This window comes from Natator depressus, chromosome 8, assembly GCF_965152275.1.
Source record: "Natator depressus isolate rNatDep1 chromosome 8, rNatDep2.hap1, whole genome shotgun sequence".
Classification (NCBI taxonomy): Eukaryota; Metazoa; Chordata; order Testudines; family Cheloniidae; genus Natator; species Natator depressus.
In genome coordinates, this window is record NC_134241.1 from 78739923 (window position 1) to 78767181 (window position 27259).

Sequence of the window (27259 nt, forward strand, 5' to 3'; positions counted from 1 at the left end):
TTGTGAAGCTACATAATAAAGGTTAACAAAAACCCACCAAAAATTGAAGTGAGAATGTAATGCTGTAACGTGCTTTGTTAAATATCACTGTCATCAACATGAGTACATGATCACTTTTTATAGAAAGTAAAGTTAGTAAATGGAGTTACACAAGGAATGGCTTTGGTCCAGTGTTTAGTAATCACTGTAAAAAGTTTAAGGAAACAGGTGCATAATCATCTATCTTCTTCCCCTCAAATAATAGAAGCTATAGAACCTGGATAGTTAAAGAGAGCTCTAAAATATAAGTAATAGCAGTAAACTGCAGTGCTACATTCCATTACCTATTTCTGTTGCAAACAATTTTTTTCTGTAAGTGCAGGTTATTAAGTTGCTAAGTGAAATAACTTCTTAATGCATTTTAGTCCCTAGTCAGGAAACAGATAGATAGAGGCATACCTTCAGGTTCCAGTAGTTATTTAAAATAATGGTTTGTTGTTGAATTGATTTACTCTTTAGTGTTACTAACCATTCGTTCGTTGGCCATAATGAACTAAACTATTGTAATCATGTAATTCTAAACAAACACTACTTTGGAATTTATTGCAGCAGAAGTTAGTGTAAAATGGTAATGAAGGCATTTTAGGAAATGTGCATTTTTAAAAAAGAAGACTTTTATTAGATTTAAAATGTGATTTATTACAACAACAAATTCACCAATTCCCTTATTATCATGTGCCTCACAGCATATATTATGTATCTTGTTACATAAATATTGTATCATTATGCAACTACATAGTGGTATAAAGATGACTTTAAATGAGCACAGACTCACATTCATCATACATTACTGTGTGCGCAATACTGGACTGATTTTTGTCCATTGCTCCAAATTTAATGTCTCAGTAATTGTACACTAATCCACAATATGAAGAGCTGTGATTGTGTGGCAATTCTGTGGTCAAGACAAAACCATTTGGGAAAAGGCATACTTTTGATTGCACAGATTGATACCTCTTGTATTTATTACTCTCATCTTTCACTAATTATAATACTTTGCCACTTTTAATCTCAGTATCTTGTTGAATGCTCACCTGTACGGTCTATGAGCTAAATATTATGCTGCAAAATAAGCATGAAAGTGCAATTAACACTTTCTGAAAGTAATAATAACTTTTCAAATAATTTATAAAATGAGCTGGACAGAGGGAGTAGTGTGACTAGTTAAAAATACACATTCCAGTTCTGGTGATTTTGGGCCTAATGCATTCTGCTGGTGAATGAGAAGAGAAGTGCAGGTAACTGGGAATGAGGCAGGGAAGGGAGGATCATGGAATGTGGAAGGAGGCTCCCATTTAAATCTGGTGGACATCTGAGCAAAAAGTCATCTAGCTACTCCACAATTGCACCATGTTGAGAGATGGATGCTTTGCACTCTCAGGAAAGTCTGTGGGAGCATGGCTGAGTTAGTCAAGTTCTATCTGTGGAGACTCTGGGATCCATAGGATGTGTTCATGAATCTTCAGGTTTCATGGGGATTAGAGGCTTTGCCTTTTGCTTGTCATGCAGGGCCTCAAACCCTTCCTTCTAAAAGAGAACATGCAGCAGAAACTCCATGGAATAGGTGGTCATTTACACCTGTACAAAGCAGATTTAAAACTCTACCAATTCAGAATTCTCCACTCATTTACACCAGTACTAATATTTAGACACACATCACGTTCCCTTTGCCTTCATGTCTCTGATGAGACAACCTGCAAGACAATGGAGAATCAGGCCTCTTGAATTTGACAGCAGTCTGTTCTCCATTCTGCCTGATATTTGCAGTCAGAGTCAGAATTGGTTAGCTCCATGCCTTCATGCAGATTATATGCATAGGAACATTATTTCCCCTTACTTAATTTATGTTTTAAAGGAATAATTAAAGTGGGCATCATGCCTGCTACCGTTCTAAAACCTTCAGTGTCAGCAGCTTTAATTTGAGCTGCTCAGTGTCTCCAGAGTGAAGTCACTGAATTTGATGATAGTACTATTTCCCTTTCCATATGCAAAGCTATTATAGCTTAAAATACAAAGCAGTATGGGTATTTCTTTAAGAATATCTCTGTTTGAAAGGCAGGATTTATAAATATGAGCTGCAGGTGTGGCCTAGATAAACACTCACTTATGTGGGGCAAAACCGTATCTGCTTTATGGACAGTACTTTAAATCTGAATTGAGGCTAATTAAAGACGTTACCTTTTTAATGAATGTTTGAGTATTTTATATTTTGGGACAGTGCCACTGAGGTTCCGTCTTTCTCTTTTTTAATCTCTTTCTCCCAGGACTTGGTCCGTACATCCTTTCATTTTAACATTGGTCAAGATGCCCCATAAGCCCAAGAGTTAACAAAGAAAAATCATTTTAATTGGAGAATCATTTGCTTCTGTTTGCCTTCAGAGTAAATGTCAGGGAAAATAAGATTTCTGGCTTTATTTATTTTTCAGGGAACTCAATAAGAGGTCTAACATCTATCAATGCACTGAAAATTTAAATTGGTGACTTGCTTACTTGATAATTGATGGAAGAATACAGCTATGTATAGCAAGTAGAAACTTTTATATTTGTATTTCACATTTGTGGGCCAATGTGGTAGTCTTGTAGACCGCACCCAGTACCATGCTGTGGTCTGAGTTTGAGTCCGTTACCACCTGAATCATTAGGAGTGAAATCCTGGCCCTACTGAAGTAAATGGAAGTTTTTCCATTGGAGCCAGGATTTCACCTCCGGAGAAGAGATGTCATGCTGCACTCTTAACTCCACTAGGTTGTGTTGGGAAACAGGGATTGAGGTCTAAAGTGGGGGGTTCAGCATGGCGTGTGAGAATTGTAATGGGTGGGGTCTCAGATAACTGAGTAGGGCCTGAGGTTGTTCTGTTGAAGGGCTACATTAACACCTTATCTAGAAAGAAAACTCCTTAGTGTGGGTACTGGAAAGAGTGGTCTAAAGGGAAACATTGGTAGTTTTTCATGAAGGACAGAGCAAGCCTTTTAAAAATGTAAAGCACAATTGATATTTATTCATGAGGGGGCTTTCCCTGTAGTTTAGACCTGGCTATGTGTTGACAAAGTTATTTTCATCTTTGCTTAGGAGCAAAAAGCTAAGTATATTCTTCTTTGGTTACATTAATGCATGTTTCCTTCCAGCTTTGTCCTTGGATTGACATTTGTTTGTTATTTTTAGCATCTGAAAACCAGCACAGTAATATCCCTATAGGCTATAGTGAAAGAATTGGAGTATAGCATCAGCAAATGGAGTCTTAATACTGATATTGGGTAAGGGCTTGCTCCAGCATTTCCCCTCCTTCTTTTCTGTTTCTTTGCTTTTGCCAATATTTCCTTGGACTCATATCATAATGACTTTTTCTTCTCGTAAGGATGATTGGCTTTGGGTGGGTGGAAATCTGTCCTGGACACCTTTCCTAAACGTTGCTTCAAACACACAGTGAATTTTGCTATTAAAAAGAAAATCTTTCCAGACCAAGAGAGAAGAAGACTAAAGGTAGTGTTTTTTCATCATTGCTCCCTAATTGGAACTGCATCACTGCTGTGATTAAAGACATGAGGAGAAATGGGCATGCTTAGGTCAGTCATCTCAAATTTTGTAGTTATTTTAAACTACGAATTCAGAAAAACCTACAGTGTCACTGTCAGCACGTTCATTGTTTGTAGCTTAGAGACAGCATGAGGTTAGTCTATAAATAGAGCTGTTCAATATTATAGAGTGGCACTAGTAATGCTACAGTTGTGGCTGAGAAAGCACATTTATTCTGTGCTGTGTTTTCAGGCGCTTCCTAAAAAAATTACCCATTTTGGGCAGAAAATTCTCATGCTGCTTCATTTTTCTCAGCACAAAGGTAAAACAATTTGTGTGTGGAAAGTTTGATATACTTTATTTTTTATGCTTCAGGTATTGCATTTTTTTCAGTAAATAAAGGAATTTTTCAGAGGCTTTTGATCACATGCTGCCTTCTACTGTATAGTGTGGAGTGTAGCAAAATGTAGCTGTGACAGGGGTCTGCACTCATTACCAACAGATAGATGCTAATTCCTGCTTAGATCTCCGACAGTGGATAGAGTGGAGAAATGAAGCAGTGCTGAGTGATTGGAAGCCAATCAGGCATTCAAAGGAGATTCTGTAAACCAGCTCCCTTTTAGTGAGAAGGAAGAGACTTTGGAGGAGGCAGAGCTCCACATGCCATTGTGAAAGAGCTAGATTCCTTTTGTTTTATATATTCAAGTTTTAGTTTTTAAATCAACTGTACATCTTGAACCCCAAGAAGAACAAAGCTGAGAAGAGAAAAGCTTGGTCATGGGATACTTTGTTGTTGGAGCTTCTGGCCTGCTCTACCTGCACATTTGGGCCCAAGTAGTGAAGCGTTGGTGAAAGGAGGCATTTTGCTTTATTCTCCCCCTGCAGATAATGCACCATAAAAATCCCTTTCCATAGCAAGTGCTGTGGGGAACCAAGTCTGTGGCCAGAGAAAAGCAGCTGGTCTTTATGGCATGTTCCCCTCAGGTCTGGTTGAATTTCTGAATGGAAATTAGGCCATGTCTACGCTACAGAGTTAAGTCAACTTAAATTTGTTAGTCTCTAAAGTGCCACAAGTACTCCTGTTCTTTTTGCGGATACAGACTAACACGGCTGCTACTCTGAAACCTTAAGTTATGTTGAGGATCATAAACCTCTGTAATTCTATCGCTTGTGCCTGTTCACACAACGCTACTTGTGTCAGCAGAGCACATCCAGTGTTGTGAGCTGGGCACTGTGGGTGGCTATCCCACTGTGCAACTCACTACTTTCTCCCACTAGGAGTTCTGGGAATTGATCGCAGTGCATCATGGGGGCGGGATCACCACCTCCATGATACAGTTTTCTCCGTCTCATAATTCCAAGGGCCTCCAACTGCATTTTGTGTCATTTTTCAACTGCTCCTACAAACTTTGCGCCTGCAATCTCTGCCTGAAAGCATGGATCCTGTCTTGTGATCAGCATTATGAACACAACGTAGCTGATCCCGCAGTATTTCATGAGCTGCGAATCTGAACAGGAATCCATGCTGCCTGCCGTGCTGTGTGCCATGGAAATAAACAATTCAAGATTTATGTTGGCATTCATGGAGCAGCTGCACACGGTGAACCATCACTTTTGGGCTTGGGAAACAAGTATCGAGTGGTTGGATCCGATTCTGATGCAGGCATGGGGTGATGAGCAGTGGTAGCAGACCTTTTGTATGCACAAAGCCATCTTCCTTGAATTATGTGTAGAGCTTGCCCCCACCCTGAGGAGCAAGGCACTAAAATGAGAGCTGCCCTAATGGTGGAAAAGCAAGTGGCGATCGCTGTGTGGAAGCTGGCAACTCTAGACTGCTACCAGTCAGTCTGAATCAGTTTGGATTTGGAAGGTTCACCGTGGAGGTTGTGCTGATGCAAGTGTGCAGGGCCATTAATCGCCCCCTGCTCTGAAGGACTGTGACTCTGGGCAATGTGTGGGCAATTGGATTGTTTTGCGGAAATGGGATTCCCTAACTGTGGTGGGGCAATACATACAGACGTATCCCAATCTTGGACCCAGCCCATCTTGCGATGGAGTATGTCAACAGAAAGGGCTACTTCTCTATGGTATTGCTGGTGCTGGTGGATCACTGGGGTCGTTTCACCAACATCAACATGGGATGGTCAGGGAGGGTGCTTGACACGCGTATCATCAGGAACATTGGCCTGTGCAGAAAGCAGCAAGCAGGGACTTTCTTTCCAGCCCAGAAGACTCCAGTAGTGGATGTGGAAACGCCCATAGTGATCCTAGAAGACACCCTACCGCTTACTCCTGTGGCTGATGAAACTGTACACCAGAAACGTTGACAGCAGCAAGGAACACTTCAACAATAGGCTCAGCAGGTGCAGAATGACTGAAGAATGTGCGTTTGGCAGATTAAGCAGTTGCTGGCACTGCCTTTTTGGCAGGTTAGACCTCAATGAAGAAAATATTCCCATAGTCAAAGCGGCCTGCTGTGATCTGCATAACATTTATGAAACCAAGGGGGAAAAGTTTCCCCAGGGGTGGAGTGTTGAGGTTGATTACCTGGTGGCTGATTTTGAGCAGTCAGACACCAGGGCTATTAGAGTAGCTCAACGAGGGGCTATTCAAATCAGGGAGGTTTTGAAGCAGCGTTTTGACAATGAGCCCCAGTAGTGTGTCTTTCTGTAATGAATTGAGCTAGACATTATTTACTTGCCATCTTGAATAAGCCCTGTAATGGTTCCTGCCTGAGCGTTAACTGTAGTCTGCAAATGTGTTGATTGCCATTGTGTATGAATTTCTGTTGCAACCACTCTAGGTCACAAATAAAAACTTTGTAAGACTAAATGTTTATTAAACAGCAGTACACAGATTAACATTTCTTACATCCTTACAAAGATGTAAGGGTGTATTTCCTGCCTGTGTGTGGCTTCAGAGCAGGTTGGTATGTCTGTGTGCTGCTTTGTTTCCTCCAGAAGTAATTGCTGATTGGCGCGGCAAAGTTTCCAACAATGGGGGAAGAAACAAAGCAGCTCTGCCAAGGAACCTTCAGGAGAGGGTTACAGAGTATCTGCAGGAAAGTTTCCTAGAGACCTCTAGGCAGGATCCCCAGGAGATCTCAGTGTGCATTAACAAACTTTTCTGCAGAGCCCCTATTGCATAGCTGCACAGAGGACTATGAAGCCGATGCAAACAGCACCTAGTCTTGTTAATTTCGATTCCTTCTCTCACGTGCACCATGTAACAAAATTAAGGACACCTCTACCTCATGTAACGATGCACTATTCAAGAAAAATGAATACTTACCAGAGCTCCCCGCTCCTACTTTAGCCAGTCTGCTGGGTCTGGGAAGATCCTTCCAGAGACAAAAAGAGGTCTTGGCTCGCCATGCCACCAGACAATCGCCTGTCCCACATCCTCCTCCAACTTGACCTTCTTGTCCACCACTTCGTCCTCGGGGTTGACTCCGCTGGCTGCTGCCTCCAGTCCCACTGAAGTATCCACGGGGCACTTGGTGGTGGAGGTGGGGTTGCCGCCGAGGATGCCATGCAACTTCTTGTAGAAGTGGCATGTTTTCAGTGCTGCACCGGAGAAACAGTTGGCATCTCTTGCCTTCTAGTATGCCTGTCTCCGCTCCTTGATCTTAGCACGCCACTGCTGCATGTCTCTTTTGTGCCCCTTCTCCTCCATGCCACCAGCAATCTGTTCATAGGTGTCAAAGTTCCTACGGCTGGATTGGAGCCGCAACTTCACAAACTTCTCTCCCCACAGACCCAACAGATGCAGCAACTCCAGTGTACTCCACGCAGGAGCCTGTTTGCTGCAGAAATCTGGCATGGTCAGCTGGGAAGGTGTGATGTGAGATGTCCACACTGAGCAAACAGGAAGTGGAATTTCAAAAATTCATGGGGCTTTAAAATGGGAGGGGTGCGTGCCTGTGTACCTGGCTGCAGGGCAATGAAGTAGAAACTACTTACCAGAGCGGTCATGATGAGCATTGTGGGATACTTCCTGGAGGCCACTTAGGGTGACATAAGCAAGTACTGTGAAAGTGTGTCGCTCTGACTTTGTTGCAAAAAGCTCTATGCTGCTTGCTGAGGTGGGTTTATTTTGTCAGCATAGCTGGAGATTTAAATTGGCAGGAGGTGTGTATACCTCCACTGTTTTGTCGATGAAACCTGACTTTTGTTGACAAAACTGTGTAGTGTAGACAAGGCCTTAATCTGGAAGTTCTGCTTGCTGAATCAGAATAACTCCACCCTGGGAGTACATTCACACATTGCTCTGCTGGTGGGATCCAGAGGAAGCATTGCAGCCTTGTGGGAGGGACAGAGCCAGGAGAGCTGTGGGTATCCTTGACCTCCGTATGGATGCTCCTGCTCCTGATGATGTGGTTAGAGCAGGGATACTCAGACTGGGGCTCAGGAGCCGCAAGTGGCTCTTTAATGTGTCTCCTACAGCTCTTTGCAGCACATGATATTAAAACACTGATTTAATTATTAACCAGTCTAAGTTATTAACCTATTAGGATGCTTTTACTATATTATTAACCAATTGTAGAATACTTGGTCAGTCATTTTGCTGTGAAAAAAAAAATATATATAGTAAATGAAACCATGAATTCACACTACTGTGGCTCTTGTGGGTAATGTTGGCTCCTGAATCACTGAAGTCAGAGTATTACTGGGTTAGAGCAAGGGAATGGGAGCTAGGATTATTATTATTTTTTTTGTTCTATTCCTTGTATTGCCACTGACTTGCTCTGTAACCTTGGACAAGTCAGTCAGTTTCTCTGTCTCTGTTTGCAGTTCTATAGAATGGGCAGAAGTGTCCTGCAATATTTTGCAGGGTGTTGTGAGACTGAATTCAAACAATTGGGTTGCGAGGCACTTTGGGTCCTTGGGATGAAAGGTGTTAATTAAAATATTCGTTCTTCTCTCTTTGATTATATATTTAAAGAAAATGAAAAAAGATTCTTCGGTTCTGCTGAAGCGTCTTTTTAATTTTACATCAATACTCGTCCGAACCACCAATAAAGAAGTCAACTTTGTATTGATTTTATGCAGTAATATGGCAGTGAACATGGGCGGACTCTTCTTGCTAGTACCCTAAAGTTAATTTTTCAGCACTTAGCAGGGTTTTTGGATAGCTTTTGTACAATATGTGTATTAGTTGGGCAGTACTACTAAATTCTATGTACTTCTGACGTGTCTGCCTGCTGGGTTTAAAATTGTGTGGATTTGTTTGTCTTTTTGTTTGAAAGAATGGGAGCGATGTTGAATAGCATTTTTTCATATTGTTTGACATGCTATGGAATGAGGTGTACACTAGAGGGTTTAAAAAAATGCCCACTGGATTCTCAGGATCCCAAAGCAGAAATAGGTAGAAGCTGGGATTCTCCAAGGAGGGTTAGTTAGGCATCTGACTCCGACAGAAATTCAATGGGAAGTGGACATCTAACTCTTTCCGATCCCTTTAAAACCCCAGCCAAGGTGTTCTGTTGTTATTAGAAACTGTTTGTTTGTTTTTTAATTTTTTCCTGTTGTGGAATATTTAATTTCTTCCCTTTGTTCTCCTGTATATAAACAGCTTTGTATACAGTACATTTTTGTCCTAAAATTTCCCACCATTGCTACCGCTAGCACAGCTGCACTAGTGGTGGCAATAGATAGTGTAGACCAGAGGTAGGCAAACTATGGCCCACGGACCCTTGAGCTCCCGGCTGGGGAGGCCAGCCCTTGGCCCCTCCCTTGCTTTCCCCCCACCCCTGCAGCCACGCCACTGCATGGGCAGCACTCTGGCCCACCACTCCTGCCGGGCAGTGTGGCTTGCGCCCACCCATCTCCCAGGCTTTCCAATAAGTCTGTCCTGCCACTCTGAGTAGCATGGTAAGGGGATGGGGAGCGGGGGGAGGGAGGGTTGGATAAGGGGCAGGAGGTTCTGCGGGGTTGGGGGGTGGTCAGGAGACAGGGAGCAGGGGGGGTTGGATAGAGGGTGGGGTCCCGGGGGGGCAGTTAGGGGCAGCGGTCCTGGGAGGGGCCTGTCAGGGGACAAGGAGCAGGGTTGGATGGGTCAGGAGTTCTGAGGGGGGCAGTCAGGGGGCAGGAAGTGGGAGGGGGCCAGGCTGTTTGGGGAGGCACAGTCTTCCCTACCGGGTCCTCCATACCGTTTCGCAACCCCGATGTGGCCCTCAGGCCAAAAAGTTTGCCCACCCCTGGGGTAGACCAACCAACAATACTCTTCCAATCACTTTAATCCTGCTTAAAGCAGATTTGAATGTTGCAGTGGTTAAAATGTCACCAACTACCAATCTACACAAGTACTCCCACCATTGCTGTTCCCTGTGAAGCTATACTAATGGTAGCAACAGTGGGGAAACTTCAGAGCAATTACTGTGGGGTGGGCAAGTGTTCACTATGTACATAGGAGCCTCCTAGTTTCAGTTTCATATGTTAGAAAACCATAGACAGACATTTACCCTCAGTGTGGCGGTTAGTTTGTGACCAGACCCTGGACTTTGAAAGTGTTACTTGACATTTTGAATCAGATTCTGGATTCTAGGCTGCAGGCCAGTGTCTTTCAATTTGCATTTCATCGTGCTGTCGGTGTGCCATCCTGGGTGCTAGACTAGCAAACATTCTGATGTGCCAGGATCTGAATTTAGATGGTGTAATTCACAACCATAGACTCTGCAAGCCCCATTTAGAAATTACAATTAATGTCCAGAAACACTGATGGAGCTAGGCAGTGCAGGCCTGGAATATATTAGAGCTAATGGGCCAGATTCTGTGCTGTGGATATGGAGTACTTGCTTTAACTCATCTTTTTGTTTATATCCCTGATCCTGAGGCCATCCTGGCAGTTGGCTAGTACCTGACATGCATTTGAGAAGCCTTCTGCCAGTGACTCTAAGAGGTTATTTTGACAACCAGGGATCAGCTGGGCATAAGGAAGCATGTAACAGATGCAGAGGCATATAGGGTGGACATTGACTATGGGGGCCAGGTGTCTTGCTGAAAGACACAGGTCTGCTGCCAGAAACACAGGGGGTCTGGGTTGGGAGGAGGCACTTGGGAGTAGGAGTGCTTCCCTTCTTTCTCCATCCAGCAAAACTGAGGCCTGGTCTACACCGGGGGTGGGGGGATCGACATACTTAGATCTACTTACCGCGGTGTCTTCACTGCAGTAAGTCGATGGCTGATGCTATCCCATCGACTCCGACTGCACCTCTCACCCTGGTAGAGTACCAGAGTCAACGGGAGAGTGCTCGGCAGTCAATTTATCATGTCTAGACTAGACGCAATAAATTGACCCCCGCTGGATCGATTGCTGCCTGTCAATCTAGCGGGTAATGTAGACAAGCCCTTAGAGAATTTAGGTTCTTAAATTTTAGAGGGAAGCAGAGTTTGAGCAGGATACAAAACTAAGTGTATAATGGAGACTTCATTACAACCTTGAATTGGAGCAACTGGGATCATTCCATAATGAAGATCTGAATTCTGTAAATCTGCAGGAAAGTGACATTCACCTGAGAGACGATTACAAAGTCAAACTGTAATCAAACTGATTACAAAGGAGGTAAGTATCATTTCCTCAATAGCTAGTATATAAGATGCAAAATTGTCTTTTTTTAAACATGCAAGACACGTCAATATATACTTACATAACTAAGAGTATATACTTTCTGTATGAGGCATTTATGAACTATAAACCAAAACAGAGTCTAGACCATTATAACACCACTTCAAATGGAGAGAGATAAAGTATACAGATAAAATGATTATTTGCATTTCTAGGTAATTACCTGCAATAAATAGAGTTTCTGTTTTGCTGAACAGAACTCTAATTGGTGGTAAGGGACTCGGAAGCCATTTCTATTTTAGAGGCAATGAAAGGCTGCCCTGGATAATAGTTTCATAGAATTATCAATACCTTCTGAAGTAATGGACTATCATGTCCATGCTATGTGCTGAAAGAGCGCACAATAAAGAAAACATGAGACAGCCTAAAGTGGTATTTTATATTCACTCATGATGGTAGGAATGTGTTCTGTAAATTTATTAGATTTACCAGACACAAGCAGGGTGGTTGCTGGTTTACTTTTAGGGGATAAGTGAAAAATGTACCTTGCCAATATTTCTTCTCATTGTTGTGATTACTGACTAAAGCTGGTGTTCCTCAGCATTTCCCTTGTTTTTGACAGACAGGCTAGATTCTGTTCGTAAGTCTTGTCAATTAGCACATTTTCTAGTGTTTAATTACATGAGCTTCTACAAATAGAAATGGGCATAAGCATGTGCTGCTGTAGCATATTGCTTTATACTACAGTCTTCTAGTCGGCTTTTAGTGTACTAATCATTAGACTGCAAGCAGAATATCAATACGCTTCTCCGAAGTATGCATTTGGCTGGCAGTCTGAAGCATGCTTTCACTCTAATGCTAGCCTCAGGGGTAGGGTTGGAGCAAGACAATAAATAGTCTGGTTGTGCGCCGAAAGTGAAAGATATCTTGGAAGCAATATTTTTTTAAAAAGGCTTAACACAACTTTCAACAAAAAAAATGTACTTCAGATCTAGTTAAGGGGTGGGGAGAGTCCTTTTGGAAAAGGGATGCATGGAGGGGCAACCATCCTTCAGGGCAATCTTGAGAGGTCTAATATGACTTTTGTGCCTGTTTCTGATCTCTGGTACACTGAGAGTATTGCAGTGTAGTTTATAAGAGCAGTGTTTACTTGTAAAAAGTATACGTCACAACATTTGTCAAAGCAGAGCTCCTAACTTTCCCCTTTGTGCCCCCTTGAGGACACCTGCTCATTGCCATCAAATATTTTACATGCAAAAACTAACCAACCAAAACAGTGTAAACACAAAGACAGGACGTACAAAAGATAAGGCTTTCATGAAAATGTGAGCGCTCCAAAATTGCAGATATTGTACATACTTTTTATTTCTGGTTAATATTTGTGTACATATTTAATATGTTATATGTATAATGTGTGTGAATTCCCAAGGAAGTCTCACCTCCAACCAGAGCTCATTCTTCCTTATTTAGGTAACACATCTTTATTTCCCCCCAAACAAGCATTCCTTTCACAACCAAGGTGACAGGCGCCATGTTCTATCACTTTTTGAAACCAGACCAGAATGGTAAAAATAGTCTGAATCTGGATCAGATACTAGTTTGTGCTAAATTATATATATACATGAACATTAAGCAATATTTTCGTTTAAGCCTCTGCTTCAATTATTGCTTAATAGCCATCAGAGTGTTTTGTTTATTAGGAGTTAAACAGGCCGTAGATGTGTACGACTTTAGAGTCCTTGACTCATGTGGGCGGAAAGGTTACACAGCAGCAATAAGACTTAGTTTAACATAACATTGGCTCCTCACATACCTGGATTCATGTGTTATATTGTACTGTCTCACTGTAGCTACAGTATTTAGCAAACTTGAGAATAATTTAATATATATCAAATATTCTGAAACTGTTTACTATCTCAGTGTCAATGTGTTACATGAGCTTAGTTGTAGGACTGCACATGACTCAAAATGTTTGAGCTGTGCTGATATGTCAGTTTTTATTCTCGTATTACTTTTTTTCTATCCATTCTGCTACATTAAACAGGTCAGGATTCTATTCTTTAACTGTAGTCAAAAGAGCAGATAACTAGTCAACAGCCCTCTTTTCATTTTTGGCTTGATACAAAGACTGTTGAAGTCAGTGGAATGTCAAGGGGATCTCAGCCAGCCTGGGTTGAAAAGCAAAAGACTTTGGATGAGATAAACTTTTTAAAACAGGACGTTAACCTGTTGTACTCCTGTGGGAATTCTGCACCAAAAAATTAAAATTCTGTGCACAATATTTTAAAATTCTGCATATTTTATTTGTCAAAATAATGCAATAGAATCACTCTGGTTTCAATTATTTTGGTAATTTATCTAAACTACAATACAATGGATGAAGAATGGGAGTGAGGAGCATTGGAGGAAATCCCCAAGCCCCCTTGCCTAATAGTCATGTAGCTAGGTTTGACCCTTTATTAATCAACAAATATATGCAGCCATATGCTCAGTGTTACATCGTAGGAAACTGAAGAGCAAGTGAGGGCTGCGGAATCAAACTCACAATTTATATTGACTACTGGCCATCTCCAGAAAGGTCACTAGCAAACAGTTCATAGAGCACATTTTGATGGGAAATTCAGTCCAAAAATTTAGACCAGTTCTAATAACTGAAACACCATAAGCATTTGTAAGGCCATACTGTCCTTTACACCACTCTGGCAATGTAAAGGAGCCTTAAAACTTTTACACTTGTTTTATACTGCTGGGAAAATTCACAAAGACAATGGGAACAATTCACTAAGCAGGCAGGCTGCTACATTCTACTCTGTGTGAGGGGACAGAGCCTTCCCCACGCCTCCTCAGAAACACCCTGAAGCCCTGTCCCTCCATGCTGAGTGTGCTGCAATAGCCAGTGAGAGAGACAGTGTCTCTCTCTCACATGCATGACTGCCACCCCCTTGCAGTGATTTACATCTCTACTAGCTGGTCCAGGCCCCCAAACCAACCTGCCTGCACTGCCGGGGAGGGGCATATAACTGCTCTTGTGTCTTTCCTTTGCTTCCTCTTCCAAACTCATTTTTCTGTGGGGAAGCAAAGATATCTGCGGGGAACATGAATTACATCACACGTGCAGTGATGCCGAATTCCCCTAGGGGTACCTGTTAGTTAGAAAGCATGCTATGATTTGGTTTTATATAAAAACTTTTATTTCCAATATCCTTACTCAGTACCTTTTGAACCTTTCTTGTTTTCACTGTAAATATGTTTAAGTGCTGAAGTGCTGGTCCTCAGTTGAATCTTGGATGCTGGTGTGTATATGGTTCCTTTGGGGACAGCAGAACAGGTGAGTAGCCAGTGGTGGGCTGGATATCAACAGGAACACTTCAAAGGGGTGCACCTATTATTAACCTTCAAGGCAAAGTGGGCTTTGAATCAGATACCAGACTTGTATTTTAAGCTTTACTGTGCCTGTTCTCTATATTTTTGGTTTGAGTGATTTAAGATTTCTGTTTATAATCTAGGCTCGGAGATTTTTTGCATAGAATTTCATAATTCGTGGGATGCGTTGTTTTTATAATAGCAAAATATCCATTTTAAATTATTTTGCTGCAGTGTCATGACTCTTTGGCCTCTGTTTTTCCCAACACAGAGTATATCTGAAATACCCATTTTGGCACATGTATTTATTGTACAGGGTCTGAGCATATATCTGTAAAAGATCTTTAAAAAGCCATGTAGTTTATATACAAGAACAAAAGCAAGAGCAAAACAGTTATTAAATGGATCACCATCATGAAAATTGGCATTTAAAGATTGACATGAGAAACAACTCCTATTAATTAGGTAAGGCAGTTTGTCTTCTTCCATATCTTCTCAAATACCCCTACACTCTTCTGTAAAAAAAATAAAACAAAAGGAGAAACCAATCACCAATTTGAATAGATTTTTGGTCACTGTTGACTTGAGTCAGAGTTTGCTTAGAGGTGCGAGATGCCAGTCTGAGCCATCTAGTTCCCAACCAGAAAAATTCTACCAAAATTATACCATTGTGTATACACTGTACAACACTTCCCTTTGACTTTTGAACTGAAGATGTAATTAGCCTGTCACTTGGAAAGAGATATGAGCAAGGGTTCTGAAGATATTCTGTTCTGTTAAAGGGCTATCAATTATGTCAGAGTCATTAGCACAAAGTAAACACTATGGGCTGCATCTTCAAAATTTGCCACTCCATATTTGTATGTAAGACAGGAAAATGTTTAGGAACATATGCAGAGAGTGACACACATAATTAGACATGTATAACATTTAAAACGTGAGAATTAATACATGCATATTTATAACTGTTTCTGCACCTCATAACAGGTGTAACCTGAAAGGAGCAGTGCACAGTATTCAACTAAACAATTGTTTAATTAGCTTTTATTATGTCTGTGCAGATTTAGACCATGAAGGAGTTGCAAGACAAATTTGATAGGTATATAAATTAAAACATGAATGCAGCTAAAATGTCTCTAGAGATTCACTTTAGGACAATAACCCTTAGAAGGCAAAATCCTACAGGAAATGAGTTGGTACATATAGTACAGTAGCAATTCCTTTTGGTCCTTGAAGAAAATAGTTTACATCAAAGTTTGAAAAATAGACTATTTGGGGTCTTTGTAAAAAGATTTGAAATCTCTTACAGAAGGACCATGTTTTAGCTGTAATGGTAAAAATTATGTAATCCATAATCTTGTTAGCAAACAACTTATTCCAAAAAGCAATTTAGTTACTTTTTTTGAGGAGAACTGGAGAATACATTTGTCTTGGGCTTTTTTTAGCTATATGGCCTCAATAGCAAATCATGCATTAAACATATTGATGGTGACCTGCAGATCTTTTCCATCAACTGCAAGAGATGTGCTGAATATCCTTAGTAGCCAGGCTAAGTGTGGCATTCAGCACAAATTTAGCTCATTTACACTAGGGTAACTGAGGGCAGAATCTGGCCCTTTAACTAATAAACTTATTTTTTCTCTCTTTGGTTAGCAGCAACCATCTTGTCTGGAGATGGTGACTCTGTTTCCTAGGTGATGGTCTGGCCGCCCAGTGCTGTGATGCCACATCAGCTTTGGAGGAACAGTGATCTATTAATCTAGTAACCCGATGATCAGTAATATGTCAGCAGGGTGCAGTGTGGTGAATCTGCTGCTATTCTTCTGGCTCTGGCTAGAGGTTGATAGGGCAGCTAAGAGGGGGAGTTCCATGGCAACTGGGAGGACAGTTCGAAATCTGGAGAGACCGTAACTAAGGCAGTTGTTCCTGGTGACTGTCTGGGAATTCTAGGTTGCCTGTGTGCAGCTGGGTCCATTTTGGTTTAAGAATACATAGCATAAACAAGTTACATCAGATTGCATGAAATTGGTTCTGGCTACGCTGTGGGGCAACAATATTATATGGAAATTATAGTTTTAATATTTACAAAACTTGCAGAGAGACACTTATCTGACACTCCCATTTGGCAGATTCTCCTGGTGATGTGTAGGCTTGGCAGAATTTGTTAGTTATTTTTTATAATTTCGATGGATAATATTGATGTTTGTTCAAGCATTTTTTCCCAATTTTTATCAATTTAAACTTAGTTGCATGAAATTATGGGTGTATGTGTCAGACAATGACAGACATTGAAATTCAAAAAGTTAAAGCTTTCTAATTGTTAAAACACAAATTGTGAACACTAGGGTTGCCAGCTGTCTGGTTTTCCCCGGAAAGTCTGGTCAAAAATGGCACCTGACAATGTCCGGTCAGAAACACTGACCAGACACCAAAAGTCCGGTTGCTGCCTGCAGGAGCAAGAGTGATGCACAGAGGGGACATGCGGGGGCAAGTGCCCCCCTAGATTTGCCTGCCAGGGCAGGGAGAGGGGCTCTGTCCTTCTCCCACTGCTGCCGCTGTGGTTGGGCTCTCATGCTGACTCAGAGTGGAGCAGCCAGCAAGGGAAGTGAGTAGACCCACCCCTTCCGCTCCTTGCCTGGGCACGGCTGCCAGGGCTGGAGGCTGTGTGAGCTGGAAGTGTACTAGGGAGCAGAAGGGGCAGGACCACCCACTTCTCTCATTGGCCTCTCGACTCTGGGTTGGCATGGGAGCCCAGCCGCCCAGTGCAGCAGCTGGGCTGCCTGAGAAAGAGCCTGGCTGTGGGAGGCAGCGGTGGCAGGCCGTAGATAACTGGTGGGGTGGGGAGAGAGTGGTGGTTCCCAGGCTGGGTGCAGGGTGGAGGGGAGAGGAGTGAGCAGAGGGCAGGACCTTGGTGGAGGGGGTGGAGCCGGGGGCAGGGCCTCGGGGGAGGGGGCAGAGCCGGGGTGACCAGCTTCCAGAAATTGGAAAGTTGGCAGCTCTATCAACATCACATATCAAAATATACAGCATAAATAATATCCATAAATCAAACTCTGGAGTTCTCATATAGCATTTTTCTTATTTTGCCTGTCCGTAAACAAAGTTATCTATGGAAATATTTTTGCCAGTTTGTGTGTGTACAGTGAAATTGATGTTTACTGACACTGATAAAAATTGAATCCTTCCAAGCCTAGTGGTGTGACATTATAAATTCATGGAGGATAAGTCCATCAATGGCTATTAACCAGGATGGGCAGGGATGGTGTCCCTAGCCTCTGTTTGCCAGAAAGTGGGAATAGGCGACAGGGGATGGATCACTTGATGATTACCTGTACTGTTCATTCCCTCTGGGGCACCTGGCATTGGCCACTGTCAGAAGACAGGATACTGGGCTAGATGGACTTTTGGTCTGACCCAGTATGGCCGTTCTTATGTATCTCCTTGACACCACATTGTCAACTGCTGGGGCTTCTCCTGTGAGCAGAACACAATAGAGAACTGGGCTTGCTCTCCACAAAAAAAAGTAGTTATTAATGCTGAAACAAATGACCCAGAGAATATCATTTTATGTTCAGAGAGCACTTATCATGGGAAAGAGAATAATCCTTAGTCAGAATTTGGGTCAGGTAGTACTTACAGTGCGTGTGCCTCACGCATGGAAGAGTGCCCAGAATAAAACTCCATGAGGTTCTGTGGCAAAGTTTCTTCCAAATTCTTCTGTCAAGGGGTTTTCTTCCCATGGAAGAAGCAGTATGTTCAACCTCCGAATCTCATAGGTAGCCTGAGATCTATGTGAATATGGAGGATGGGTCTGCTGAAGGTTTCTGAGCTGGCTCCAGAGCCCTCAGCAATTCTCACCAGCAGCTTGGGACATACAGCTCCAACAGAGCAAAGAAGCAGCAAGGATCCCACATACATTGAGATCTGCAAGGGGTGGTTTCTGTGCATTCCCACAGACCCCCAGGCTACATGACAGATCTTGGTGGCACAGCCTCCACACAGCTGCTGGCTTGCCAGTCCCAAGGACCAGTGGCGTGTCAAAAATCATGCACTTTGAATGTATGTTCTCCTGTTTAAATGTGGATTCATGTCAGAAAAGAGGACCTGATAATCCACATATTAGGAGTAATAGTGTGGCAGAATTTAGTGCAGATTTAATCATTGTGGTCCAGGTGGAAAACACTGATGTATTGATGGTAAACTCTGGGAAGATATTTTCTGTATGTGTAAACTAAATGTGTGAACTGATTGGGTAGGTGTAGTTTGCCTTCTGATGGTTTTTATAAAAAGTATTTAATAAAGGGCTACCAACTTGTAATTAGTTGGGATTAAAACAGTATTGTATTAGTAAGGCTGGTGTTTCTCAAGAAGCAGTATCAGGCACCTTATCACTTCCCCAAATTTTCAAAGTTTTTTGCCAGCATAGCTGACAAGCAGCTGCTAAGAATTTGTGTATGCATATGCAACTTATTAATTGGCCAACAGAAGTGCTTCAGGTTTTTCTTCCCAGAAATGAAACTTCTCTCTCACTCTGGCAATATGCTAAGCCTGAGAAACAGATGAAAGTCAGCGAGTCACTGTGCATGCACTCAGTGCTATTTTCCCTTAGTAGTGGTTTCAAAGAGGCTTTTCTGCTGCCCAATGTATAATGAACTAAAATGGAAAAAGGAGTGGGGGCTTTTTAATTTTTGTATGGTATACATTTGGCAGTAGAATCATTGGGCCACCTTCTTGGTTGACTTCACCCAGAACAATCAACTGCCAAAGAGGCACTTTCAATCCAACTGGGGATTTTCTTGCAGAGATCAGATACAGTAAAACTCTTTTGTGGGGGTGCATGTGAGAGCTACTGTAACATACATCCCAACCACTTTTGCCAAAATTACATTTGTATATCAAAATCTATCTAGGCTCTTGGATAAATATAGAGGCAAATCTCAGCCTTGGTGTTGGCTGGTGCAGCTCCATTGATATCAGTGGGGTTGGCTCAGCTTACATCAGAGCAGAATTTGGCCCCCAATGGAATCTCTAATTGGGGCTGGTTACATCAATCTGTCCTATTATCCCATTGCATTAGTAGGAGTTTTAAGGATAAATCCCCACATTGAATTGAGAAGTCACCTTACAACTCAACATTTTTTTTGCTTCCTACTAAAAGTATCCCATGCTGACCTGTCCAGAAAATGATTAAGTACATTATGATTGTATCTCAAACAAAAGGAAGAAGACTCAGACTTAATATTCTGGGCCAAATTCTGCTCTGATTTGCATCCCATGCAACTCCCCTGAGCTCATTGATTTCAGTTATAAATTAATGCAACACTTGACTGCCACTGGTTTGCCTTTTAGTTTACTTGTGGCTTGAGGAAAGGGCAGTATCAGACTTGATTTCAAGTTTCTGATGTTGTCATTTTGTGTCAAAGCCTTCATGTTTTAATATGCTTTGTTGTATTTTTGCATTGCTGCATTTGTATGCCTGAGGTATAATGCATGTGACTTAACATCTGCAGATTGCTTCAGCTTTAGAAATCTGTGGTTTGTCATCACATTTATCCTAGACTGAAATCAAATAAAGCAAGAGTGCTTCACATTGTCTTTACAGCTATTTTAAAGCATTTGTGCAAATACAACATACTTAAACTACATATAAAGCCAGCCCGAAGCACTTTTAACCACATTCATAATTGCATGAAAGAAATTCAAGTTCTTTAAAGTTATAGAAGCAATTTAAACTATTTGTCCTTCTGTGCAGCATTCATGAATTTTGGGTCTGAATCACTTTTTGGGGGGCATTTTGCCAAAGTTTTTGTTGTGGTGGTTTTCTTATAATTTTTTCTGTGATATGGAAGCATGACTGAATGCATGCTACCAGCGTAGTAAAATATTTAGGACAATGTTTGATCCTGATTCAGAGTTGATTTTTTAAAGTTTTTTCCAGGCATTTTGATGTGCTGAGGGAGATTTTTAAAAACACTTTAGTATGTGAGATTTCAAATGTTATATAAATACAGTATTTCAGGCCAAAAATAAACTCAGATGGAGGTAAGGTCTCTTTGATGCAGGTTTATTGTCCATCTTAACAAACAAACAGAACAGGTCCCCAGCTCACGCGTCACATCTTGGGGTCTCCCTGTCACCTGTCGCAGAGTACTCTGGCAGTCCTGCTTCTCTGTGGCTCACTCTATCTGTGCAAGTTCTTTCTCACAGTATCCCTGTTCCTTCCAGATCTGTTCTCACTGAAATGCCCTCTGACCCTTTATAGCCCAGAAAAAGTCCTGCCCCCTTAATTGATGCAATGGGATGCACCTGTTCTGGCACAGGTGTTCTGGACCTACTTCAGTCACAGGGGACATTCTCCCTGTGACAGCATGTTAGTGTCTGTGGTCCCAGGTTCTATGAAACTGATTTAATAAATTTTCAACAAATGGTCTCACTTTTTTCTCCTCATGGTGATGGGAGCATGCATAATATTGTACTACATTACTGAAAACCTTGAAATTTTCAGTATAGTTGGAACTTACCAGGAATTCAGTGCACTTTGCTGAGGATAAAAGTTCCCAGAGTTATTGAATCTAATAATGAATCATATAAACATCTCAGGTAGACAAACTGTGTAATAAGCAAAACCTTATAAACCCTTTTTCAAGAACAGAGACAGCTAAAAAGTTTTTATTCACCATAAATTAAACCGAAAACTACCTTTTTGAGATTCTGCATTTTGATGAATAAATTGGCATATTTTTGCTAACTTGATTACGTCTCTGAAAGTAAGCATCAGTTTTGGGTACACATATTGCCAAAAACAAAAGGAAGAAACAGTTTTATATGTGCTACTATACAAGTTACGCTTTATAAGTTATTATTTTATAATGAAATCCTTTTCTAATGCAGATACCTGTCTCTTACATAATTGAGAGTCAATATAATCAGAGATTGAAATGGTATGACACAAGCTTTGAATCGTTTGACTTTGAAGGCCTTCATGGTTTTCTGAGAACTTGGAACAGAATTTGGACACCTCGTTCTGCGCAGCCCCATGTTATAATGCCATCCTTGCCTAATGAGGGAGGTATGTAAATTGATTATAGAACTCTTGTATTTTTAATATGGCTCATTAATGATGATCTTTCAACATGCTTGTAACTGTTAATAAATCTGAATCAAAGTTTACTAATGCCTAACTGACTAGCAACTCACATTGCTTTTGTACTGTGGATCTTTTAGTTATGTGCATTATTTTATGTATTGTTGATTGTTACAAACATTATTTTTCAAAGATAACCAAGGAACCTCTTGTCTGACTTTGAGTTCAGAACTGCCTTACCAAAGCACAATTAAAAGAAAAGTCAGAAAGAAGAAAAAGAATGGAATCATCACTGCGAACGTTGCCGGCACAAAATACGAAATTGGTAGGAGGCTACAGATTCTGCTTATTTTTAATAGCTACTGGGGTGTGTGAAAAGGGTTGAAATCAGACTGCTGGGGTAAAATAAAGAGTGGTATCAGGAAGGAAGCAAACTTTCACTGTTGTAGGGCCTGATCCAAAACCTATTGAAGTTAATGGAAAGACCCCAGTGACTTTAATGGAGTTTGGGCCAGGCCCATAGTGAATTAATGCCATTGGTTTTCTTTTTGAACATAGGAAACTTTCTATGTTGTGTTATAATATATATCTGCTGGTCTTGCATGCTCTGTGCACCCATAAATCCTTTTCTGTTACTCAGGATTAAGCCTGTTATTAAAATAGCAACAACCAATTAATAAAGCTTTAGGAAAAAAATCTCAATCATGAATTTAGCTAAATAATTAGAATTTAGACCTTTTTTTACTTAAGATTTAATGTCAAATTCTGTAATCATTACATACAAGTCTCTTTAAGAAACTGATTATGTTCATGCATTTCTTACACTTGAATCTACTATTCCGTTAATTTTATACATGGCCTTCATGATGTGAGGGGCTGGCGGGGGAGGGGAAATACAAAACTAGATTAATATTTCTTGGCTTCAGATTTAAAAATAAAGTTATTGGGAATGACATTTTAGCTTTTTGGAGATGGGGGTGGCCACTGCTGTTACTTGATGAAAACTGAACAATGACCATGTTAAAAATATATTCTCCTATTCATGTAGCAATCTACATAGTATGCTTTCTCTGACATCTCTCCAAAGATAAATGGGCCAGTCTCCTACAAAGCATTTCCTTGCCAGTGGAGGTCTCCTTAGTGAATGGCTGAGGAAGGAAACCCCTGTCTCCTTATGCCTCCATCAAGCTATATCAGCGTTTCAGGGAGTGTTCTCGGGGAATAGAAAATTGTTTCTGAACCTTAGAGTGATATCTGTGAGGCCTGCTATGCTTGTTACCGAGGTGGACTGTTGGTTCAGGATCTTCTACAGGCCCAGCGTTTGAATGGGAAGACAAAAGGTATTAGTGGAATTCTTCTGAAATCTGTCTGCAAAATAAGGTCCATCCAAAGATGATGGTGCATATGATCAAAATATATATGCTCTGCTGGGCTCTGTGGGTTTATTTTCCCTTCATTTGGGGTTCAGATACATCCGAGTTCCTCTGCATTCCTTGGGCTTGATTTTCCCCCTTGGTAGGGCTTTGGTGTTCTGCTAAATGTATCTCCTTGTTTAGGAAAAGTAAGAGGAGGTATCCAGCCAGGATGGGAAAATGAACTGTGACTCAGACTGTAAAATCTTCATAGCATGATTCTCCCTCTCCTTTCTAGGATGCTTTGGTTAGCATTGAAACAGTTGACAAATTTAATTTAGATGCTCAGCATTCATACTTAACACCCCACTGTAGCTGCACAGTTATGAGGGCTAAAGACTGAGGGCTCGGTTCACAGTTGGAATGTAGGTGCCTAAGTCCAACATTTAGGCACAATTGGCATTCACAAAACCACCACTCAGCTTCTGCCTATCCCTGTAGGTGCTTAAAGTCTCTAGATACCCACATTTTCACTGGTAAAATTTTCTAGGTGCCTAAATTTCAGCAGTGACCATGTGTGCAGCTACCTAAGTCCTGAGTACCTAAGTATCTACCTCCCAGCAGCTCAGCACCTTACTTATGCTTAAGCCCTAGCGGGATTCACAAACTAGGTGTTTCCCTACTTAACTTGCCTTTGAGGCCTGATCTGAGTACGCGTTAACCTGTAAAAAAGATGCCAGTGGTGGAGCCCCTTTTATCTGTGAATCCCCTTTTTAGGTGCCTAACTCTCCCCATGCATTGTATAGGGAGTCTGGGAGCCTAACTCAGGGTAGGTGGCTGGGTGCATAAAAGTTAGGTGCTGCCAGACTGAGTATTGCAGCCCTTCTGTCCCTCTTGTGAATCTAGCTCTTCATTTAAAAAAATGCAACTCTGAGTCTAGAGTACAACATGGCAGCTTGCATAGGCAATGTCTCCACATTCCATCAGTTTGATTCTTGCCTTTGCCCTGGGAAAGGAGGCTCTCAGCTCCTCAAGGAATGGTAATAGGTCAGTCCTGTTTCTTCACTCCCCTGCTAATTCCTCCTTACTCTCACCTGGCATGATGGAGCCAGTTTCCCCAGCTCCCTTCTCACTCCTTCACCTTCTAGCACAAGCAGAGACAGACCTGGGTCCCACGGTTCCCTGAGTTCTGGCACACTGCCTTCAGCTCTCCTTCTTCAGTCTGGGCAGGCAGACTGATAAAGTCTTTGGACGGAACAGTCCTCCCCACCAGATACAAGAATTTCAACAGCAAGTAGCCCTACTAGCACATAACAGCAAATCCTCTTCCATTCATAGTGACTGCTCTTCAGTGGGAAGGAGTTGAAGTGCCGCCACATTTAGATGATTGGTTGTTAGAAGCCAAAGGCCCAGATTGCAGTTCAATAAGCGTGTTTCTCTTCTTTTATCCTTGGGGTTTATCATAAATCTAGAATACTCTAAAACCAGCCTAGGACCTAGTCCTTCTTTTAATTGTGGTCTTCATTGTGTAAGCAGACCCTAATCCAGCCGGATGGATGGGAGCTGTCCCATTCTTCAGTCAAGACTATTTGCAACAGTTGGGAAAACTCTAGTGATGGACTTGTTCACCATGAGCCAACAGGAGGGTTCTCATGTTAAACAGCTAATCCAAAGAAAGAGGAGGACTAACAGTCATGGATGCACCCTCTATCTCTAGTCGTGATTCTTGGAGACATTTACTATGAGTCAATGGGAAGGGGAAAAATAGCAGTACTCTTCCAAACTTGGCCTACTGACCAAGCTCTGCTTACATCTCATACCAGAATGAGTTGCCACTCACAGTAGTTTATGTTGATGTTCAAAATAGCTGCTTCTGAGCTCTGGTAGGCTTCCTGATCTTGACTCCCCTCAGTGGGGCTTGTGTGTACTGTGCATCTCTTCATACTATGACTGCCACTCTTCTTTCTTGCATGTTTTTGATCAACAATAAGATCATTTAAATTTCAGTATTTTAAATGTTCTTCACCAGTGTTAACACCCAGTGAGGTCAGTAGGGATATTGTATACCTCTCAGAGCTATTGCTAAGACACGGTTATGCCAATTGCTGAATGAATATGAGCAGGAAGCTCTTTAAAGCTCCTTGCCTGTAAATCTAGTCTCTGTAAATTGTTCATATAGTAATACACAACCTTCTATAGAATTTTCTATAGATTACTTTGTATTGTTTTAATTAGTTAAGGTCTTTGACTGTTGAAATGATCGAATGTTTCTAATCTCAAGTAAGTTATGTAGACTTTTGATGGTCATGGAAGTACTCAGCTGGAGCTTTGTCCACTAGGCCAAGTTTTGTCATATGGGGAAAGCTTCAAATCCAGAAACTGGACAGTCCCCTTCTGGAGAGATGATATCAGAGCAAGTCTATTATGCAGATTGCTGAATGAACAGTTTTTAAAGAAATCGTACTTATACTCAGGGAAAACAAATCTTGCAAATTCTTCCAGAAAATCTCTTCTCCTCCAACATTACTTATGACTGGCACATCATCAGACTTATTTTTTTTACATTAGAACAATGCATCAATTTGCATTTGTAAGTATTAGACCGTTGACTTAAGGGGCATCCTTGTCTGTTGGCTTCAGTGGCACCTATAGTCATTGTTGCTGTAAAATTAACATATGTAATAACAAAGATAGACTCAGATGGATTTTACACTAAGTGGATTGTTACTAAAACAATTTTTTGGACAATTTAGAAGCTCTTTGCAGTTCCCACTGCAGATTGTACTTTGCTCCCAGCCACAGTACAAGCAGTAACGACTCTATAATTAGTTATGCAATAGACAGATGTAGACTGTCCAATTAAATATCATAAATTGAACTCCATTAGCTTGTATGCTAATATTGTTCTGTGGCCAGAGGTGAATTTATACTGAAAATAGAATATTAATTTTACATTTGAAGGTTCATTTCAAAATATCATTTAAATGTATCACTTTTGTGTAGTTCGTCTAGTAATAGATGAAATGGGGTTTGTGAAGACAAGAGACGAAGATGAGACTGCTAATCTCATATGGAGTGATTCTGCTGTGCAACAAGACAAGATTGCTGAGCTCCGAAACTACCAGGTAACATGCAGCATACTTTGTTTCTGAATCAGTTTTTTTAAAAAAACTATTCCATTCTGAAGTCATGAATTAATCACTGTGGTACTCTTGGGTCAGTTGCACCCATCACAAGACTAGAAGGCAGAAACATCAGCTGCACCAAATATTTTGATACTAAGGAGTCTTAATTTCTATCTTGTTTTCCCTGCAGTTTCTGTATCACTTGGCCTTCAGTGTCAACATCTTTGGTGTTCTATGAGTGCTTCTGCTTGCCAGTGGTCTGTTGTGAGTGAATGATCAGAGACTGAGTGTTTTATTCAAGTTACAGAAACATTTATAGGATAAATTGGCTATGAGCTTGCGTATTGTTAGATAATCAGAGCCCCTCTCCCTAGTATTTGTCTGTAAGTCATCTCCTTCCTTTTTAACATTAGTTTGTGACAACAGTATTTGTTTACATATAACTCTCTGAGTAAAAGGATCTGATTCTCCTCTCACTTGCCCTGAAGTCAGTGGAGATACATAGGAGTAAATCTGGTGGGAAAGGAGAATGCGGTCAATAACGTCTAGAGTACTCTCTAGGATATCGAGCATAATTTAGAATAGTCTTTACCAATTAATGTATAATCAAACTAATTTGACTGTTTGAAATGTTTGTCTATAATATTTGTGCTAGAAATGCATAAAAATACCAACATTCTTTTTTTTTTCTCCAGAGAATCAACCATTTTCCAGGAATGGGAGAGATCTGTAGGAAGGATTTCTTAGCAAGAAACATGACCAAGTAATTTACTTCTTACTAATCTAGGAATGACATTTGGAATGCAGATTTAAGTTCAGTCACTTTTCAAACATGTGTTTTTGATGAGGTACAATACTGAATTTTCTTTTATGAGAACTAATTTATTTCTACAGGGTACAATAACAGAACCATGAAATCATTTCTGAGGTTCTCAGTAGTGTTGGCCCCAATCCTGCATGGTGTAGCATATAGCTGGACTTCTGTGCCTGTCCTGTTGACTTCATTGGGGCTCCACAAATGCACAGCAGTCTGTCCACACACCACACAAGGCAAGATTGGGGCCTTACATGTATTATAACATGTGCTTTAAGCACACTTGCACATACATGATTTAGCAACAGAAACAGGAGTAGTGGGGACAAAGTATTCAAATATATTGACGTATAATACCTTAGTAATATATTATCTATTTAGAATAACTAGCAGTTGTCTGTAT

General features: G+C 41.2%; 1 protein-coding gene across 4 annotated transcripts in view; it reads left to right on the forward strand.

Moving 5' to 3' along the window:
• The window catches only part of TTLL7 (tubulin tyrosine ligase like 7), a 106866-nt gene that overhangs the window by 9260 nt on the left and 70347 nt on the right, over positions 1-27259 (forward strand). For 2 of the 4 annotated variants that reach the window (XM_074961428.1, XM_074961429.1), the window contains exons 2-5: positions 21373-21550; positions 21759-21890; positions 25921-26042; positions 26738-26805. In XM_074961428.1, the coding sequence (XP_074817529.1) occupies positions 21373-21550; positions 21759-21890; positions 25921-26042; positions 26738-26805 (500 nt within the window). Of the gene's footprint in view, positions 1-21372; positions 21551-21758; positions 21891-25920; positions 26043-26737; positions 26891-27259 lie in introns of those variants that run through there. The other 2 variants (XM_074961430.1, XM_074961431.1) reach the window with 2 other exon arrangements.